This window comes from Dermacentor albipictus, chromosome 3, assembly GCF_038994185.2.
Source record: "Dermacentor albipictus isolate Rhodes 1998 colony chromosome 3, USDA_Dalb.pri_finalv2, whole genome shotgun sequence".
In the NCBI taxonomy this organism is placed as follows: Eukaryota; Metazoa; Arthropoda; class Arachnida; order Ixodida; family Ixodidae; genus Dermacentor; species Dermacentor albipictus.
Window position 1 is genome coordinate 109,899,876 of NC_091823.1, and position 21,615 is coordinate 109,921,490.

The following is a 21,615-nucleotide window of genomic DNA, read 5'->3' on the forward strand; positions in this document are numbered from 1 at the left end:
AACATTGTATACCATCACAAGTGTCATTAACTGGAGGTCCCGATATAGTCTTTGTCTATGGGACCTCCTTATGTATACAACGCACATGCCATTTTCTGTATTTTTACCAATACATAAAATTATTATTATTATTATTATTATTATTATTATTATTATTATTATTATTATTATTATTATTATTATTACCCAGCCAAGATTCTAGAAGAATGTGAGGCCCTTGCACGTGTACGTATGGCACTGTGCACCCACGAAGACCTAGCCACCCCCGTTCCTTAGTCATATCGGTGCCGAGGCTCCGAGGTTTCGCGTCTCAGCGCTTCCAAACGCCCGCTTGAGCTAGACCGCCTAGAACCCTGGCTGGTTTCCACAGCCGCACCTCCTTCGTCAAACCGGCGCGCGGTTATTTTCAACATTCCTCGTCCTCTGCTCTGCGCACCAATCTCACCGGCGCGCTCTTTCTTTCGCCATTCCTCCTCACCTGTTCACTCCTCCAGAATCCAGCGTGCGCTCACATTCACTCTACCGGAGATGGGGGAGAGGTTTTTGGGTGAGATATCGGATGTGGTCGAGCTTGCGTCCTGTATGAGGCTTCTACTCTAAACCCTTACCGCATAGTGTGTCATATATCATCCACACAAAGCAACTCGTTCAAACCTAATACCGTCAAAAAGAAATAAAATCTGGGATATTTATCCGGAATATAATACCGCGTCTAGGAATATGATCACCAGCAACCATAAATTAGTAAATAATTTTTTAATAATTTTTTTTCCGTAAAACTATGTATGATCGCAGCTCAACACACGAAACACCCACCGCGGTGGCTTAGCGGCGACGGCATTGCGCTGCAAAGCACGAGGTCCTGGGTACGATTCCCGGTCGTGGGACAAAAAGAAAGAAAGAAAAGAAACGCTTTTGTACCATGCATTCGGAGCACGTTGAAGAACTCCAAGTGGTAAAAATTTATCCGGAGAACCCCCCTACGGCGTGCCTCATCATCATATGTAGTAGCCTGTAGCGACCGCGGGGGTCATTGCTTTCTGCTGGAACCGAGGCGGCTGTCCGACAAGGGTACAGGCACTCGGCCAGCCTGCTTTTTACTCTTGAATAAAGCCAGTCGTCTCTCCGTTCTCTCCGGTCAAAATATGTTTTACTTGCCTCCGCTAAACCGAGCTCCCAACAGTAGTATATTTGTTTATTTGTTGAATACATACACCAAATCGCAGTTCTGGCGTGTAAAATTGCCGAATTTACTTTTTTATATCACACAGCACGGACAAAGTTTATGACTAAACAGGCTATTTCCACAGATTTTACATCTGTAATTAGCACGTAAACTCTACCAGGGTGTTTGGCTGCTTTTATTTATTTATTTATTTATTTATTTATTTATTTATTTATTTGCCCTCAGGACCTTCGGGGCGTTACAGAGAGGGTGGGTACATGGTTGAACAAGTACAGAATCTTAAGTTCCGGATGAAATCAAGAAAAAACGGAAAAACATAGCACACAAACATTCAAATTACAAGGATGAGCTATAGCGTGTTTAAGCTACAAATGCAGAAATTTTTCATCGCGCCTTTGAAGGCCACAGGATCTGCTATGCAGACAATGAATGGGGGCAGGTGATTCCAATGTGTTGTAGTTTTCGGCAAGAAAGAGTGCAGAAATAGATTTGTACGGCAGAATGGGGCGTGAACTTTATGTGTGTGGTCGACACTTGTTGATAAGTAAGCTGGTTCGGAAAAGAGTTCACTTTTTAGAAATGGGTTAGTGAAATAAATTTTGTGAAGTAAACATAGACGGGAGAGCTTCCTTCGAACACGTAAGTTAGGTAGACCTAGTTTCGATTTCATTGAGGAAACACTCGCAGTACGGGCAGTTTGATGGAATGAAAAGCGCTGCGCAATTTTTAACTGCTTTAATATCGTCAATTAAAGTACAAACAGCTGGATATCATATTGCGGAGGCATATTCGAGCGTAGGTCAAACTAGGGTTAGATATAAAGTGAGCTTAAGAAGCTTACGCGCTTGGAAAAAGTTTCTGCGCAGGCAATCCAAAGTGCAATTAGCATTGTTGGCGATATGTTTTGCATGAACATGCCATGAAAAGTTATTGGTAAATAAACACCGAGATATTTATAAAAAGCGACATTTTCAAGGGGTATTGAGTTAACTCTGTAGTTAAAGGGAGGCTTGTTAGTACGGCGGGAAATTGTCATGCTTATGCATTTAGTAGCATTTAAAGTCATAAGCCAACTGTTGCACTAATTATAGATAGCGTCAAGGTCAGTTTGCAAGAGAAGGTTATCACAAGGGAAGGTTAGCTATTTGACGATAAAGAACGCAATCATCAGCGTAAAGCTTCATGGATGAAGAAATACATTCGGGAAGATCATTTATATATATTAAGAATAATAAAGTGGCCAAAATGGAATCTTGAGGAACACCGGATTTTACAGGGGATGCAGATAAAAAGTTATTAGCTGTTACAAACTGAGAGCGGCTAGAAAGAAAATATTCACTCCATTGCACGACGGAAGGGTCAATGTTTAGAGTATGTAATGCTAAAAGAAGCAAGCTATGAGGGACTTTATCGAAAGCTTTTGCAAAGTCGAGAAACATGCAGTCTATTATAGATCCATGGTCGAGGGAGGAAGCTATGTTGCTAGTAATAGAGAGTAGTTGCGTTTCGCATGAATAGTGTTTCCGAAAACCGTACTGAGCGGGACTGAAAAAATGAGTTTGATTCAAGGAAGCCTATGAGGTTAGAATATATTATGTGCTCTAATAGCTTACACGGTATACTTGTTATTGCGATTGGTCTATAGTTAAAAGGAGAGTGAGCGTTACCTGTTTTGAAAAGCGGGACCACGTTACCCACCTTCCAGTCCTGCGGCAGTGTGCTGTTTTCTAGAGATGGCGTAAAAATGCTGGCTAAAATGACTGAGAAGTACACTTCAGTGTTTTTCAAAACTTTCGAGTTAATCTCATCCACACCACAAGAGGACGAAATCTTCAAGCCTCGGATCAGTTGCATCACTCCTGAGTCATCACTCCTGCATCACTGAGTCTATCACAATATGATCCATCGGAAATAAGTTGCGACTGAAGTTTACGGTAATCTTTCGAACGACAAAGATATTTGGGTTGTTTCTGAGAGGCAACTATAATTGCGGTATCACATATGATTACAGTATGCAAATAAGTGTTCTGTGAAGTAATGAAGATATTTTCTTTCTCTTGAGAGAACATATTTAGTGGTAAAATGTACATGTACAGTCCATACTATTTTTGAGCACCGTTATCGACATGTACATGATTCAAATTTATGACAGTGTTTATGTTTTAAGCAGCGTTTACAGAGTTTATGGCTAAGAGCAAACAAACTCTATCCGAGCGTTTGTTCACTGTATATTAGCGTAGTTTATGTGCGAGCATTTAAACTCATGCACGTAATATTACGCACGCATCTGTAGGCGTTCTGCATCACCGCTTCGTCGACATGATGATGCAAGAGAAGCGCTTTCACAACGTTTAAACCGTGAAAATAGTTGTCCATGTCCCACATATTCTTGAAAATCTCTATCGGACGATGTACTCCCCTGAGTAAAGCTATGCGGACCGGAGATTCCGCAATAAAGTCCATTTTCCTCTCCGCCTATGAATCTAACTTGAAAATGATTACTGCTGTACAATCTTGGCATTGAGGGCTTTCCAGTGCACTCGTCGATTGCGGTTTGCATGTCTTAATTACAAAAAAAAAAATCGTTTCCTTTTTTTCGATGAGCCTGTGGTCCGTATACTTTTGATGTCGAATGCACATGTTCTTCGAAGTTTAACACTCGTGGTACAACGACGTCGGAAAGTATACACATGGAGTCCGGCTCGTGCGGGAAATTGTGCTTTCACAGCACAGCGACGACAGGGAAATGGAGGAGGAAGGAGCGCACCCTGCATTCCCTATGATTTCAAATTATTTTATGCAGGTGGCGCACATGACTGGCGCTGCAGCGTCCTCTGGCGGATGTTTAGTTGTTGCGCATCGAGTCTGCTTTTAGGAGCACGTGATGAGAGAGGACGTTGTCGGCTGCTCGTGATACAAGGTATGGCTGGGTTGCATTTCTCGATATCTGTGCTCGTCTCCAGTGCACAAGTGCATGCGCGTGTGAGAGGGTTGGGCCAACATACACTCTCCGTTTCATGACTCGGTGGGCCGGCTTGTAGGTGGTAGATTTTACCTTGGCATAGGCAGGGCAAGGTGGTGTGTGGAGAGTAGTTAGGTCACCGTTCAATAGTGACGGCTTGTCCGTTCAGATTTCACCACGAAACAATTTTTATTCGGTATTGCGGGAAAGTAAGCTCTTACCCCGGTGGCCTCGGGTGGCCGTGCGTATTAATGTCACGTAAGTGGTGACATTCTGGGACTCCCCTGACTGCGTCTCGTAGATCCTCGGCCGTCTCAACGTTTTGAGAATGATCTGGATCGATGCTTTCATGCGCGTTACTTTAATTTTTTTTTAAGTTCGCGCACTTGCTCTCATATTTATGTGGTATCGCCTGGGTTCTGTACGGGTGAAAAATCGTTTGCTACAGAGGTTGAAGGTAGCAATATTCCCAAGAAACAGCGACTGTGCGCAGACAGGAAGACTGGCACGAATGATTAATTTGATCAATCGAATTGCTCATGGGGGAACCTGCCCTCGGAAAGAAAAGTAACACTCACATTTAAGTTGCCACAGTAGCGAAAGTATAGGGTGTCCCCTTGAAGCCTCCCAGATTTAAAAATGAAATAAAATATACTGCAATACATTAACACCTGTAGTTTGCGGCATCATGTTAATCAACTCAACATGTGTGGCGGTTTCCGTAGGAATTCGCGTCGAAAATTTTGTTGCACAGCAATGGGTGACTTCGTTTCCGCATACCAGACTGCACATTAGCGTCTCTCTTGAGGTATTGTGAATTTTTGGTATTTATTCAGCATTTGAAACAGAACAAAAGGTTCGAAAATAATCTACAAACACTTTTTGAACTGCTTTACATGATGCCACAAACCGCAGGTTTCTATGTGTCATAGCTTTTTTTTTACATTTCATTTTGAAATGAGGGAGATTTCACGTGGACAACCTCTACAATTGGCGGCCCTAGAATGAGACGACACTGGTCGTGACCGGTTGCTATTTATATGCGTACACACGTCATCGTCTATTCATAGCTGTCGGTGATGCTAGCGGGGATTCCAGGAAATTCCACGCTATTCATGACTCGTATACTGTATGATAAGAAAGGTCTGTCTCTCTATCTAAGCCACTGCGGCGTTCACGAAGGCTCCGGTACATCATGTACATCCTACGCGAGACATATGAGACGGTAACACCGATAATTCAGCGTAACCGATCACTGGCAATCGTTTAGATAACGCATGTGTGGCAATATTTTACCAAGTTATATCATACGTCCGCTTTGTGGAAGACCGCGAAACTGGCCACGCCGAGCACCCTTGTTAAAAGTGATTAACTAACTCGTGCGGGGTTTAACTTCCCGAAACTGCGCGGTCGGTTATAAGGGACGCCTTAGGAAAGGGCTGCGGATAAGATTTTACCATATTGCGTTAATAACGTGCACCAAAAACACGGTACACAAACACATTATTCTTTTTTGCGCTCTACCTGCGTCGGCATGCAGGTGGTGCGGCCGGTAAATGAACCCACGACCTCGTGTTCAGATGCGCAGAGCCGTAGGCACTCAGTTAACGCGGCAGGTGTGGAATGAGCTGGGGCAGTGTTTCCCGGTTATTTACTACATAGGGCGTGGCGGGATGTCCTTTGTACTCATGCGCTGACAAGAACGGTTGATGCTTTCCAAGTGTGTCTCGTGGAAAGTCGAGTGGCTCCCACCACTGCGGCGTTGGGATTGGTTCACCGCTTGCAGGCCCTGCACTACGCCTCTTGCGTCGCTTGAGTCCAGAGCAAGGCAGAGTGTAAGCCGTGCACAAGTGCTGTCCGATGCGTGACGTCTGTTTGCAAGTCACGTTCTTAACCACTTCTAAGACATTTAAAGGCACTTTTGCTTGTGCCGCGCAATTCTTCGAATGCTGCAGTTTCCGTGCTGTCTACAGCTTGAATACGTGAAACTCTCATGCATTTGAACCCCGAAAGCAAAGTTGTGCTGAATTTTTCTTTCTACTCGGCTTTCCTTGTTCTTAACCTGTGTTTAATGGAAACCTCTGAGACGTTGTGACTTCTGCTACTGATGTACTATTTGCGTGTTTCGTAAAGTTATTGATTTTATTGATCGATATAAAATTATTGGTTAATCGTTTCATTGCCTAACCGGTTTGAACTATCAGGTAAATCAGGAAAACAAAGGTTAATTGATCAAATTTGCCAAACAATTTCAGCCTAGTTCCTAACAATTGAATCGAGGAGTCTGTGATGCTTCCCTGCAGTTTTTCTCCATTTAGACGTTTTCATGTTTCTATCACATCAGCACACTGACAGGACCTTGTCAGCACAGCTTTCAAGTGTTCGTTACACACAGCTGAGTTGTCAGAAGTGACGGAACTAAGAGTAAAGGAATGGAATTTCAATATGTTTTTTTTAACAGACAGATGAATTTCTGTTGGTATTTTTGCCTATAGGTCTTTTTACCAGTATCACCAAAATTACAACGGCGCCAGACGCGTCTTGGCAGGCATGACAAAGGGCCAAGAAAAGAAAGGAGGTCTGGGCGGGTGGGGGGTAGCAAAGTCAAATTGTAGGGCATCGGTCGAGAATATGAATCGTGCATCGTTTCTCGCTTTTCATGAAAATACCATGACATGCTCTTGCCAGTGAATGACGCGTATATTGCTTTGTCGTATGCGTTCCCACAAGGCCTCACGAGGACTTTGTTGATTGCGTAGTATTTGGTATAGGGGATAGTCACATGCATTTGCCATTTCCTGGACTGTAAGAGCGAGAAGCCACGGCAGCCAACTTAGTCCTTACATGTAAAAAGGGTTTTAAGCATGCGACGAGACCTCACTTGCAGTGACTTATCTTCGCAGTACATAGCTTGACGCGGTCTCTCCTGCAGTACAGCTGATCACGTAAGTCATCGACATTTTGTGGTCATGCGTTTTTACATCCAAATTTACAATATACTCGCGCTTCTTATCGACGAGTTTATCAATGACGAACTATGGAGATTTTGAGCTTAAGAATGCTTACGAATAGGAGTTATTCCTGCAAAGCTATCGATATGAATGAATATGCATGCTTGAAATTTCGCAAACATTTAATGTATGCAGAGGCAGGTGCGATGCTTCATAAGGCATAAAGACAGTAAGATACGATAACTGTGGATGTGATGGACCGATAACTGTGCGAAAATAACATTTCCTATTGTAGAAGGTCACATAAGAACGTACTCAAAAATAAGTTTTACACTTTATGATGAGTTAGATTTGCTGGTAATCCTTGAATGTATTACGAATAAAATTTTGTTCTCAACCTGCAAATACCGAGAGTTGTAACTTCACCCAGTGTTCTGTGAAACCGAAACTGAAACTCTAGTTTTCATGTGTGACGTAACAATGTTAATGTTTCCTAGTACATTTATTATATTGTGCACATAATATTTCATATCAAATGAATCATAAGCGTTTGGTGATGTTTACACCGCCAATACATGTTGAAAGTAGCTACAAGCACAAAGGAGGACTTTCTAGTAATGTTTTAAATAATGGCAAAGGGCGAGTACCGTAATTGTTGCGCAGACACATTGCTGAAGAAGTGTATCTCTGAGAACATTTTGTTTGCGAATGACTGCATTAATGATACGATTTGACAAAGTTACTCTAAAGGTGCCTGTTTCGTGAGCTTACAAACACTCAAGTTTTGTCAATGTGGCGCTGTCATTTCTGCAATGCTTACACAGGTGCATTAGGCCTCACAATCAAGTTGAAGTAGAACTTGGGCTGTTTGCAATGATAGCATGACTGATAGATCATCACCGCATTGTGAAAGCCTCACATCAGTCTACTAATGTTTCAAAACAAACTACGAAAAGATGTGTTGCTACACTAGCAATAAAACACAAGGCTCAGGAAGAACCAAGTTAAGAACTTGTAAACTGTACAGTTCATCAGCAAGTTTCTTTTGGGCCAAGTGCAGTTGTTTCAAACTTTCTATATTGATTTGTTAAGAGCTACCATTTCTTCAATTTTCTATTGCGCAAACAAGTATAAAGTCTTTTATTTTAACTTAGAATTTGTTTTTAATATTTTTAAGCATGCAATGAGCTATAATAACAGAATTTATGTAGAAAACGCGTATTTGGTGAAACTTGCAAGGAAAATCATGTTTCTTAGTTGCTGAAACAGTACTCAGCCAAAATTGTACTGCTATTGTTCATTTCGGTTCCTTGCAGAGAAAGTTCACGTATTCGTCCGCTAAAAGGGTATTGCAATGAGATGATCCGAAGTTATGATTCTTGGTGTCAGGCACAAATGCAATGTTTTTTTCATCGGAACTGGCTTTAAAGATGCGCCATTTAGGATGTGCTAGAAATGTGCACTCCGTTGTACAAAGAAAAACACAGAATGTGGCCTCTTATTTAAGTAAATAAAGTTAGAACTTGATCGTACATTGATGGGGCGGGAAAGGTCGTGAGATAGCGTTCTGATAGCGCTTGGATGGCGTTTCGTGCACTTCTTGAAGATCTATAGTACGTAAAAGCGACGGTTTTTTATGCGATATTATTGTCCCCCAACATAACAACCGAAATAAAGAGCTCGCCTATATATATATATATATATATATATATATATATATATATATATATATATATATATATATATATATATATATATATATATATATATATATATATATATATATATATATATATATATATATATATATATGTGTATATGTATATGTATAATATATATATATATATATATATATATATATATATATATATATATATATATATATATATATATATATATATATACATACATACATACATATATATTAGTTAAGCAACACCTACTAGCTTACATGATACCTGATAAGGCGCATAACAAGCGCAATGTCAAGGCGTCTGTAAATAAAATGTATTGGTGTAGAGGTAGGGAGAGGCCGCGCAGGACGATAATCCGCTTTCAACCCAAATTGCACTTGTAGTCGTAGATTATATTTCACTTGTGTTCAACTTGCAGTAGTGATCAACGGGGGATCACGCGTGAGACGAAACGATTACGAAGAGGCTTCTGAGTTCCACCAGTTGCCTTCTCAGCGTTTATTCCACATGGCCTTGAATGCTACGCACCTGCGAGTCACCGTTGCTGCCGTGAGTATTCCGTGCCGCTTATATCCTATAATAGACGTTTTGTGCTTTCTTTAGCGACTTTGTTTTCTGTAACATTTATGGCATGCGCAGCACTTTATCCTTTTCTAGAAGAGTCGATGCAAGGTGTATGACACAGGTTCAATGCTTCATAGTCATGAGACTTTCAACTTTTGCTAGTTCAGTGAAGAAAATGTAACGCGCAGAGTGTAAATGAAGCGATATAGCTCGTAAGCGCTCGTAATTGAGCATCAAGAGATAAACAGGTTGTTGGGTTCAGATTTGCATAGTCTAGTCTATTTGAAAATTTTTTCTCAATGTATTTTCGAACATCAAGAGGGCTGAAAGTGGACAGTTCATTCTCTGCGTATTTAAGGCTGTCCCTGTTCTTCGGGTATGACAGGGGCGCTGAATGACACGTAAAAATACCCGCGATGAACAGCTTCAGCCATAAATCTGCGAAGTACTGTCGAACGACAGGAGCAGTCGTTGCGCCTTGTCAAGTAGTGGACCCTTTAACGAAAATAGTGCTTGAGATCTTGTAGAAACGAGCGACTATGTTCCTCTAAAGATACGACGTTGGCTTTGCTCTCGACGAGTAGCTAGAGGCGGCAGTTCTTCTACAATGGCGTGTTCAAACATTCCGATGTTTCAATGATACGCATGAGGCCCAAGTAAACATTGTGTGCACACGTGAAGACTAAAATACATGAATTGTAGGGCTGGACATTGTCGCTACGAAAGCTTCCAAGTCGCGTTAATATGTAGTCCGGCCGCAGCATCTTTCAGTCTTGTAGTGGCCTAGCGGCTTTAAACCTTCAAAGCTGCGAAGTTGGTTCTGTGCAGGCTCCGCCGTGGGTACAGCCGGAATACAAAGGGGAAAAACTCCACATGGCCGGCATATTTGGCCACATCCTGCAAGCACTCGCTGACTTCGTTCCTTTCAGGTGATAAAGCTGCTTACTGTATTAAACATGTTGCTCTTCTTTCTCTTTTTGCGCCTGGAAATTTGCAGCAAGGCGAAGGCATAAAAGATACCACACGCAGTTGTCGTTTCTCATCGGCGAAATCGCTTGAAAATGTGAGGCTGCCGACATATGCACTTAAACTCGAATTTATTAGATGCCTTATAATGGCGGTAACATTAGACGCCCAAATGTGATAGAGTGGCAATAAAACTAAAAACTAAAACATTGTAGACTGTCTCTATGTATATAAGATTCGCGCCTCGCGATTTTTTCAGCTTCGACGTCACATACGACCCCCAGCGTTCTTTCGGCACCCGCCTCGAGAACGGCAGCTACACCGGCATCATCGGACTCCTGCAGAAAGGGGTGAGTGATTTTCACCCCTCATTACGAGACGTTCACATAGCCAAGTTGGTATGCAACGGAGTGTTTGTTATTCGACTTTATTGCTGAAAGGAAGTAGACGGACAAGAACGCAGGTCGCCACAAGTATGATACAAATAAAATTGTCCAATGTTTAACGATGCTTTTCTTTTATAAAAAATATATCACTAGCATCCCATAGTGTATTTCCCTACTTGCGATAGTTTTACAGCGCAAAATGGCAACGCAGGAAAATGGACTACGGTGAAGTTCTCGCGGCCCCTTCAATGCATCAACAACTATGAACTTTCTGCAACATATTATTTCTAGAACAAACACCGAGAGAATATTATCCATTTATATTTATTATCAAGTAAAGAGAAACGGGACGGTAGGTGTCTTTAGGGGTGTAGGTGTCTTTTAGCTATTCAAAACTAAAAAAAAACCAAAGAAGTGAACGAGATGAAAAAAAGATCATATAACAAGATTACAAAACGAACAGTGGTAACACTGCAGACATTATGATAGAACTCGCAAACGCGTAAGTAGTGTAATCACGGTAATGAGCGCTGCAAGCGTGGCTTACTTATTTGATACAGTCACCACATCACACTGAGAGAATCCCACACGAAAACTTGTTCAGGAACTTAACACTCAACCGGGGCTCAGCGGCAGTCTATGAAATTAGGCACTGTTGAATACTCCCCTGATTATTCCAAGCACTAGCCGAAATTATTTCCCGCACAACCCTGTTATCCAACTGATCTCTGTCTTTGCACGGAAAGTAGCAATTTATACGCCCAGCATCAATTTCAAATTTTATCGCGCTAATTTCAATGGTTATCTCAGAGTAAAATAGCATATACATTTTGCGTGGACACCTCTAGAGGATGCCTTAGAGGACACTTTTAGAGGATCTACTCGTAATAACGATTTTTCGGTACAACGTCCAGTAGAGCTTTGAAGGTACGCTACTGACGAGCGTAAGTTGCTGCACATCTCGCTTATTGCAACACCACCCTCTCATACGCCTTGCCTTCACTGCCTCCGGTATTTTTGGCTTCCGCTTCACACTTCGAAACACGTGACTCCGAGCTTCATCGTCTTGGTCAACACGGGCGAGTATGTTACATTGCTCGTAGAATAAAAGCGGTTTTCCTGGAGATAGACGATCACGCCAATTTATACCGAATACGCCTTCACTCGTCTTCTTGATACAATTATATCCTTTTCTGCTCTTGTAATCTAAATATATTGGAAACCCACGTATTCCTTTATGAGGCAACTAATGGTCAATTTCGAAGAAAGATTGGTTGATTGTGATACAAACACCGTTAGTATATATAGTTTCCTAAAAAAAAGATATCACCGGGGCTTTGTCCAAACGGCTGGCAAAGAAGTACTGTTTTCTGGCTATTTCCTTTCCCCTACATTTACGCAGGAGGTTGACCTAGCCGCCGCCTCCGTGTTCTTGCAGTCTGACCGCGCAGAGGTGGTGACGTACGCACCCGTCATGTACACCAGCCACTGCGCGCTAATCGCTGTCGCCGGAAAGCCTTCTGTCAACGCGTTCGGATACCTGCTTGTCTTCGATTGGCAGGCAAGTCAGCCTTCCTTGTGCTTAGAGAAATTATCTGGCTGTTCGGCAACATATTCCTTAAACAACACCATTTACCCCCGAGAAAAAATGTAAAAAGAAATAAAGAACGATGCAAAAGCAGTTATTTAGAGGAAACTCTGTAGGGCGATTCTTTCTTTTTGTGGTGGGGGCGAGGGGGGCAGATTTGGCATCCTGTAATTTTCATCGCAACCATTCTTATTTACTTCTCTATGTCTTTCTCTAATGCTGAGTGGATGCATGATCATAGCTTGATTGACATGGGCATCTTTTCTTGGCGGTGGGTCTGGGGGAGGGGAGGGAGGGGGGGGTGATTAAAAAAAAAGGTGGAAGGCGATTCAACCTCTAGTGAAAATCGATCTAAGACAATGCCTTCCTGAGCGAGTTGGGGTGAGAATGGGGCCGAGTAACTGCGCAAGGCAATTTATCGCATCCCTCCTTCGCGTAAGGGGAGTGGCAGGAGCGTCGGATTGCTTAAGTTTTTGGGCAGTACTATCTACGGGATCGGCCCACATTTTTAGACTTCTCATACGCACTGGGACGGCCCGTATTTTAAGAGTGCGCTACTTTCAAGGTCAACCCACGGGAAAGGCTGGAAACACACGTGATGCGAAAGACTGTTGGTAGCTTGCTAAAGTAAAGCTCTTGCTTGGGCTAGTTGGTTCATGCTTGAATTAGTAAAGGCAAGGCGCAGAAGACCAGGGCTTAAGAAGGACACAAAGGACAGGACCGGCGCCGGTGCTGTCGTTTGTGTTCTTCTTGAGTCCTGTTCTTCTGCATCTTGCCTCTACTAATTCTAGCTTGCTAAGAAAGACATTCTCTTCAATACGCGCCTCATTCTCCTTACGAGCATGTTAAACATGCTAACTACCTTTTTTTTTCACGGCCAGGCGTGGACAGCGATAGCCGCCTTGGTTCCGCTGATGTCCGCGGGTCTCGCTTACGTCGAAAGGCGGAGGCCTCGAAACAGGGACAACTTCTTCCGAGAGGCGTACGACAACATCTGGGACATCTTCTGTTCTTTCACCTACAAAGGTGCGTATAGAAATGTGTGAGCTTTGTGCTCTGGGGAATGAAGTCGGTGCTCTTATTCGTTTGGTTGCTGCCGTTTGGGCTACTATGTGCCTTACTGCGAGAAACCATCTCATTGAAGAAAAGAGAAACAATGTAAAAAGAATGTCAAAAAAACTACAGATCCAGCGCATAGAGGCAATGAAAACAGAGAAAACGTAGAGGAAAGGCAAGAGTTATCCCTAATTTAAAGGTATTATTTATAAGGAAAATTCAAAGGGGGAAATGAAAGTGGACAAAAAGAGGAATTCCCATAGGGGGGAACCAAACTCGCGTCTTCCGTTGAGTTACGCTATAGGCTCCCTTTAGGGAGGGAAACTATTGGAGTAGATCGAGTCTTCCGTACGTTAGGAGTGCGCCACTTTGTCAATTAAGCTATCGAGGCGGCCATCCTCCCGGCCATTTGCATGGGTATTTGCGTACGTGCAAGAGATTGGCCCTGGGTATGCTGGCCAGCGCCGTACATGTCCGAGGGGGCTAGCGCTCCTAAGGATAATCTGGGAGTAGCACACTGAATGCTCTATTTGAATAAATCTTGAGTGCGTAAATGGTGTCCCGTGTACACCTCGAGACACGCGTCAGAAGCACGGGTAGGTGAGCCATGGACTTAATTCGAGCCGTCCGCTATGTGTGGTCATTGTAGAACAGCAGACACTTGACCACCTGAACCAACAGCTAGATAAATATCTTCACGTTCTAACAGAGCATGTTCCATAGTTTCCCTAGTTTTACCGCAGCAATCACGTGGTTCTTCTTCCTTGGTGTACCTCGCTTTATAGCTGCGCATCTTTAGGCGTCCTGATCTCGCTTTGAAAAGTGAGGAACTTCCCTTTGAGTTATAAAGAATCATTTCTTTCCTGATTTGGTTCTTCCTCTTGGATATTTATTTACTCATGACAGGTTTCTTCTTCCTGACGCCGCCCATGATATAGTCTCAGCCTCTCTGACTTTGTGTCTGACGTTCTTTGTCGTCACGTTGCTTACTAAACCGGTCGCATACCTGCTGGTAAGCTTCCTACTTCTTTTCCTCCACTGTGAGCCAATGTTTATCGCGCGCCTATAACTTAACACTCTCGCAACATTCCCTTTCTTTCGTATTCCTCAGTCGTTCTTCAATATCAATTTTACTCTTAGCTTCCCTCACTTGAAAACTTGTCCAGTCATATCACACTGCACAGCTTCATTTGTAGTCCTCCCGTGAGCGCCTAATGTGAGGCGTCCCACTGACGTTTGGTTGCCGTCGAGTCCTGATTGTACCCCTGACTTCAAGCAAACAACCGCATTTTCAAATAGAAGTCCAGGTACCATTACATCTTTCCACATACCTCGGATCACCTCGTACCTTATGCCTCCCCGTAGCGCTCTGTTTTTCATTCTCGCCCGATTTTTTTACCCTTTGCTATTACTGTTTTTTCCTGTATTTCCATATGTCTATTGCTTTCGTTTAACCGTAGAACAAGCTACTAGTATTCTCTTACCCGAAGTATTTCCCGGCCCTGTATTCACACTGTGTATTCACTGTTTTCATCGAATACCATAAAACTTGATCTTTTAACGTCACATTTCAATTATATATCATAAATAATAAATCTGCAGACCGCCACCACGCGGGATGCCGATGAGCTCTCCTATAGGCGGTACTTTTGTTTGCTTGAAAAACGAATAACATTGCCTACACTGAGCGGTTTGCCTTATCTAATTGGCTGACAAGAAGCGAGCATCACGCTAAGTGGAGAGAGGTTCGATGGGGCTGAGCCAGTGCACTGAAAATCGATAACCGGATGAAGAGGGCGGTGCCGGCGGCTGCGATTGGTCCGTTTTTCCTTACTTGGCTTGAGGTGGCTGGTCGAAAATCGCGGCGGCATGCAAAGGAAGGTTAAGAATGCCGCTAAAACAGATCCTCAGCAAAGAACAGCTGGCAGAGTGAGGTCGTAAACGTGCCGAAAGTGCTTGAAAGCTTTACACGGCCACGCAGGAGGGTTCATTGTGCGCAAAAAAATCTATGCTCCCCGATAGGTGCGAGTTGCCAGTGCCTGAATGATCGGCGGCAGTAATCTTTTATTCCTTGCGGAAGGGAGCAGCTTGCGGCTATTCAGAAAAAATTCAGTTTTGTTCGGCATAATAATGCGTTTTTAACGCGTACACGTCACGTTGACGCGGTGAGTTTTCGCGGTTTTGTGACGTCGCGTGGCAGGCAGGTAAAGTGGATGCTGCTGAAAACGTTTGACCAATAGCCCAGAGTGAATGGCTAAAAGGCGTCGAATCAGAAATAAATATTTTTGTTCGGTCCAATGATGCATAATTAGCGTGTACGCGTCATATCAAATGCGGAGCTATCGCGGTTTTCTTGACCTCGCGTGACAGGCAGGCGAAGTGTGGGTTGTCCAAACAAGTTTATGACCAATCGCGGAGGGCTAATTGCAGAATTAGAATAGAAAAGTTTGGAATAGCTTTACGTTATAGCGCCCCAATACAAATTTGATCATTTTACATAACCCCATTAAGCGCCTAAATCTGTAAAGGTTAGTTTTTGAGTATTTTCTACAACATGCCTAACCAACCAACGCTCGACTTTCTTCGCCTACTCCGTCATCTTTGCCCTTCCGAACGTTCTCCGAGTTTTATCTCGCTGTACAACCACAGAGGTTCGCCCAATAAAACTTCTTCAACATTCGTATCGGATTTTTGGAACGTCTGTTCAAGAGCTAACGTTCTATCGCAGTAATCTTCAACGACTACAGTTTTGCGGTAACATCTGCTGAAATAAGTCAGATTCTTTAGCATCACACATGGATGGCATCGACGTAACCGTTTGAGCGTGATAGAATCAGTAAAGAAAGGTAAGGTTGGCTTCAAACAACTAATTTCACTAGTAATTAGCGAACGACTTATGGCGTAACTAATGTAGTTGCTACTTCTCATTGGGATTGTTGGTTCATACTTTCTTGTGGTGTAAAAAACAAAAAGATAGCCCTAAACTGTATGGACAAGAAAAATTGGCATGAAGTTGCGGGTTTCACTCTTTCCTGTCGACTTGGCATTGTTTCGTGCCTTTTGACACTACGAGGAATTAAACACTGCCGCAGTTCCGGGAAGGTAATCCATCAGCGTCTTGCCTTTGGTGTCCGTCACTTCTGAGAGCTTTCGAAGCAAGCCGTGTTTACCTCGACGTCTCACCCTTTCCACGGCAGGGCACACGACACCCACGGAGAGCTACGCCGGCCGGTTGCTCCTGTCGTTCTGGTGGCTCACGGCGCTCGTGCTAACGAACGAATTCGCCGGCCACCTCATGGCCAGCATGGCCATCAAGAGCGAGCCGCCGCGATTCCGGTCCGTGGAAGACGTCGCATACCAGACGTCGATACGACCGCTGATCTGGAAGGACACGGCGTTCGACACCTACGTGCGGGTGAGCGTGCGCGTATACTGAGGGTGCAGCAATTCCCAGCGGTACCGCAGAAAGGACAAGCACACGAGAAACGTAAAACTAACTCCACGAGCGCTCAACTGACAATTGAAGCTCATCGCTGACGAACCGACATGTACATCTTAAAGCTTTTTGTGCGCAAACAAACAGGGAAGAAGAATAGAAGCAACACAAGGACGAGCGCGTCCTTGTGTTGCTCCTATGCTTCGTCCCTGTTTGTTTGCGCACAAAAAGTTTTAAGATGAATCTGTTTCAACTAGGCCGACCCACGGTTATGCGACATGTATAGGCACAGAATATCGGTGTAATGAGCAAGAAAAACAAATAACTGCATAAAAAAACACAATGAAAGCTATGTTATGGCATCTCTGGACTGTAATCGTCTGTTACATCAGGTGGACAGATTTTATTTATTTTTGCCTGCGCAGGAATGGAAGTTCTTTGTATGCAAAAGCGCGAGTGAAGTGGTGCTGACAGTGCTCGCAGTGTCAGTTTTACGTTTCTTCTGTCCTTGTCTTTCCTGCACTGCTGCCTTAGTACATGAACATCAGCACTCCCTCGGTAAGTGTCTGTGCGACAGGGAGAGCGGTAACGTGAACTCTCACTGACGTGTTAGGGCGCGCAAAGAGTACGCAACGCGATCTGCACGGATGACTATGTCGTTCGCAGGAAGAGCATTGTAGATCTCGTAGCACGCCCGCAAAGTGTTTTTAACGGTTTTGCCAAAGCAGGATCGGATCTGCTTCCAATTGTTTGCGCTTAAAATGTTAGTGTATGTATTGCTATCCAAAAAAATGTAAAAAGATGATTAATTGCTCGGACCGCAGCAGAAATACAAGGCGCTGTCATTAATAAAGCACAGCTTGCCACACTGAAATATTGTCGCATGCATTTCCGTGTTACGCGCATTGCTAGTTATTGCGAAAATGACATGGACTGGATATGAAATGTTGGTTTATTTTCCCACGTGCAATACGCAAAATAAGTGGGGTTGAGCTACTGTAATAAGATGAAACATTTCACTAAGGTATTAGCTGAATTCTTCCTTTATCAAAAACACTCCAGCACATGGAAACCTATAAGTTTAAAGTCAGGCTATAGCGTGAGCCGCATATTTTTAGGTAATTTTAGCACTTTGGGCTCAGCAAGCCCACTGAAAAAAACATCGGTTCGGTGGTATTCACGACTGCATCTATTAAAACAAGAGGTTTTCAAATTGACTGAAATGATCATCAATCTTCTTCTGATCGGGGCAGCAGAGTAATGAGCGCCAAGTTTTTCCGAATCCTTAATCTATGACAAAAAATTAACGACGTTTGACTATGCTGTTTACTAGTGTTCACTCACGGCGCATGCACGCACAGGCTGCTTTCGTCTCGACGTGTTCTCTCGCGTGCTCAACCGAAATTATTTTTTTCATCCGCCTACAGTGAAAATAAAATTCTGCACTTGCAATAGGAGCTGGAAACCTAGGTCTAGTGTACGCGTCTACATGTCGCCAGAATGACTGTTCGGCACACATGGAAGTTACAGGCACCAATTAAATTTGTCACAACTTCCTTCTTTCGACTCTTAAGGACGTTGCAGCTGTCTAGATCTAAACTACCCGACGGTATTTATTTTTTTTTTGTCGCAAGCTCAATATATGACCTTCATTTGTCTCATAGATCCTGATTGCTAGAAATCAAGTCTTTTTGAATTTATATGACCAGAAAGGATACTTTATAATATAAAAAATCATTCCGGTGAAGTGACTACTGCCGTCCACATGTCCAAATGTTATCTAGGTTTTTTGATAGCAAAAGTGCCGTGCTTTAGTTACGGCCAGAAAGTAGCACCATCTAGAACAGCTTAAAACACTTAACTTCTCTAACAAATCGTTGGAATGCGTATCCCTCAGTTCAGCGCCAAAGAAGGGTAAAGCATCCGTAATATGCTTCCTCAAAGAAGCTATGCCAAGAATAGTAACATCGATACGCTACGCTTTATTCCCATGCTAGCGCCAGGTTTTCCTCTTGCGATCTTAGCAGGGAAAGGGAACTCTATGGAAACTACATGGCACCCAGCTGCCTATTCACAACACAGCACACTCGTGGCCTAGGCTCATACTTCTTTTTTTGCCTGCCGTGTTTTTGCTATTCCTTTAGTGCATTTCAGTGCCGGTACATTTTGTACTGCAGATTTACAGTTTACGCGTTTGACGAGCACTATTCTTTGCGCAGACGTCGCAAAACCCCTCACTGCGCGCGCTGGCCAGCCTGGCTCTTCACCAAGATGGATTCGTGCCCCTTTCCGAGCTGTACTCCCAAGCTTCCCTGGAGCAGCTGTACAGTGGCCGCGCTGTCTTGATCAACGACCGAGACGGGAGCATGAACATGCTTGCTAAACACTGCCGCCTCACCGGAGGAAGACTGTACGTGGCCCCGGAGCTGCTCTTCACCTCTTTCAGCACTATGGCGCACTCCAAGCGGCTGCCGCCGAAACTGCAGAAGAGGATTCGAGTGAAGTACGCTTTCCGGTTAAAGTTCGGCTCCTTGACACTGCCCTGTACCGCATGGCTAGTGCTCCTAAAGTTCTTTCGTGTGACAAAGATAGCTGCAATCTGGCAGGGACGCAGATGACGTAACCGGAAGGAAACCGCCACTATGTATGTACAGCCGCCCTGATTTTTAATAATATAGCGCGAGCGTCGACTGAACTGCTGGTGAGCGCCTTATAACGGCGATAAGCGTGCAACAAGGCGAGAGTTCGCGCACGAGCCTTGTTGCCTTGTTGCACTCGCCTTGTTGCACGCTCTTGTTGCACGCTTATCGCCGTTATGAGGCGCTCACCAGCAGTTCAGTCGATGCTCGCGCTATATTATTAAAAATCAGGGCGGCTGCACATAGTGTGTCTCTTTGTTCTCATTGTAATTAACCAGACATGCGAATTATGTCTTGTTAGAACGTGTTGTTAGAACGCTAAAGATGAACGCTCCTCCGCCTTTATTTTATTGATCCAGAGGTGTTCATCATTACCTAAGAAGTGCGTTTTTTTTACAGCGTACGGAGCCTCCTACTGCCCTTACATATATCATAATAAGGTTAAACTGAAAAGTGCAGCAATATAAGCTTTTGTTCCCACGCATTTCTTCATATTGTTTTTCTTAACAATATTTGCCCGCCGCAAGGGGTTTCAAGCTGCTATGTGTGTTGAGCAGTGTTTAATGGAATATCAGGTCACCTTTTTCCCTACTAGACCCAGATCGGCACTACCCGCATCGCTTACCATGTGCTGTGTTCTCCCTCTCTGCATTTTCTCCCTTCCTAAACGCACCTTCCGGGTGGCTTCTCTTCACCGAAGAATGAGAGCCATCATGGAGTCTGGACTTCGCCTCGAGTGGTACAACGAGGGAGTGAAGGAGTGGCACCGCTGCCGGGACATGCAGCGGTCCGGCGCCTCCAAAGCGGGCGTGCTGTCTTTCGAGGAGCTGAGCTACGACGACATGGCAGCCATATTCGCGCTGTGGGGCATCATGGCGACATTCTCGCTCGTCGTCTTTCTGTTGGAGATGTGTTTTTACACCATGACGACGCAACAACAACATGCGCTCCCATGCATCAAACCCAGGCGTTACGTAACGTAACAGACATCAGTCGCACCGGCATCTAGCACAGCATATTTCGCACACATTGAAGATGTGATGGTTGACAATTAAAGACCAAACTTGATCTCTCATTGTCATTAGTAACTGACGCACAGTTCTCTCTGCAGGCGCAAGTGCGCTGGCGAACGTCCTTCTTCCCGTCGTGGTTGCTCAGTGGCTATGGTGTTGGGCTGCTGAGCACGAGGTCGCGGGATCGAATCCCGGCCACGGCGGCCGCATTTCGATGGGGGCGAAATGCGAAAACACCCGTGTGCTTAGATTTAGGCGCACGTTAAAGAACCCCAGGTGGTCAAAATTTCCGGAGTCCTCCACTACGGCGTGCCTCATAATCAGAAAGTGGTTTTGGCACGTAAAACCCCAAATATTATTATTATTAACGTCCTTCTTAATGTGACACTGCAACTACGCAAGGATTTTGGTTCGTAAGGTTTATGTGTATGTGTCGCCCCTGTGTATTACTACCAGTTTACTGCAAGGGTGCCGTTGTGTATACAAATGACTGTGCAGTCGCATTCAACATTGCCAAGATGGCTACCGCAAGTGATAACCTTTACTGCTTGAAAGAAAGCTATGTGGGGTAGTAGATATAGCAATACATGAAGCACTCCAACAAATATAAATACTTCGTAAACCTAGGTTGAGTTGCATGCAACACGTGAAGCTCGTATATTGGTTCGATTCTTGACTATCAGCAATCACACTGCGGTCGCATTTATCATGAAACGCTCCAACACAGACAAGAAATATTGAATCAACTGAACCGAACATGCCCTGCCTAGAGTTATAAACACCCCATTTCTCGATTCTCGTTTATAAGGTCAAAGCGCCATGCTTTCGAAAATGGACATTTCTTTTAGTCAGTAAACGTACCACTTCTTAAAACCCCGAGTGGCAATAAACAGCATGTGCAGACACCTGTTTGCTGGTCAATGAATTCAGTAAACTTAACTCCATTTCAATGCTCCTGCGTAGCTTCGTGAGCTCAGCACGGCTATAGAAAGTTCGGCAGACATATGAGCCATTGATTACATACGACACGCGAAAAAGCAAAAACAACTTTGATCTTACGAAGCAGAACATACTGACATTTTTGGTTTCAACACGCCGGAAGTATTGTAGTACCATCGATTGAAGACCGAAACCACTTTTCGTGGACGCTGATGGCTCCAACGGTCGCACACCT

The 21,615-nt window shown here is 43.9% G+C and overlaps 1 protein-coding gene across 2 annotated transcripts; it reads left to right on the forward strand.

The window, feature by feature from the left end:
* Positions 1-3,866: 3,866 nt before the first annotated feature.
* LOC135908503 (glutamate receptor ionotropic, delta-2-like) lies at positions 3,867-20,503 on the forward strand. 2 transcript variants are annotated; one of them, XM_070536669.1, is made up of 10 exons: positions 3,867-4,106; positions 7,052-7,093; positions 9,212-9,342; positions 10,186-10,286; positions 10,583-10,673; positions 12,112-12,270; positions 13,179-13,323; positions 16,551-16,768; positions 19,009-19,292; positions 20,129-20,503. In XM_070536669.1, exons 3-10 carry the CDS (start codon positions 9,301-9,303, stop codon positions 20,409-20,411), a joined length of 1,323 nt encoding a protein of 440 aa, XP_070392770.1. In that variant the 5' UTR covers positions 3,867-4,106; positions 7,052-7,093; positions 9,212-9,300; the 3' UTR covers positions 20,412-20,503. The 2 variants fall into 2 exon arrangements, with proteins under 2 accessions (XP_070392770.1, XP_070392769.1); XM_070536668.1 differs by lacking the exon at positions 7,052-7,093.
* Positions 20,504-21,615: the final 1,112 nt, after the last annotated feature.

Coding starts and splice junctions, on each gene's coding strand:
- LOC135908503 (XM_070536668.1), top strand. CDS start 4,028: ATGTTTAGTTGTTGCGCATCGAGTCTGCTTTTAGGAGCACGTGATGAG. Junction 12,271..13,178: donor TGCTTGTCTTCGATTGGCAG/GCAAGTCAGCCT, acceptor TTTCACGGCCAG/GCGTGGACAGCGATAGCCGC. Junction 16,769..19,008: donor CGTTCGACACCTACGTGCGG/GTGAGCGTGCGC, acceptor TTCTTTGCGCAG/ACGTCGCAAAACCCCTCACT.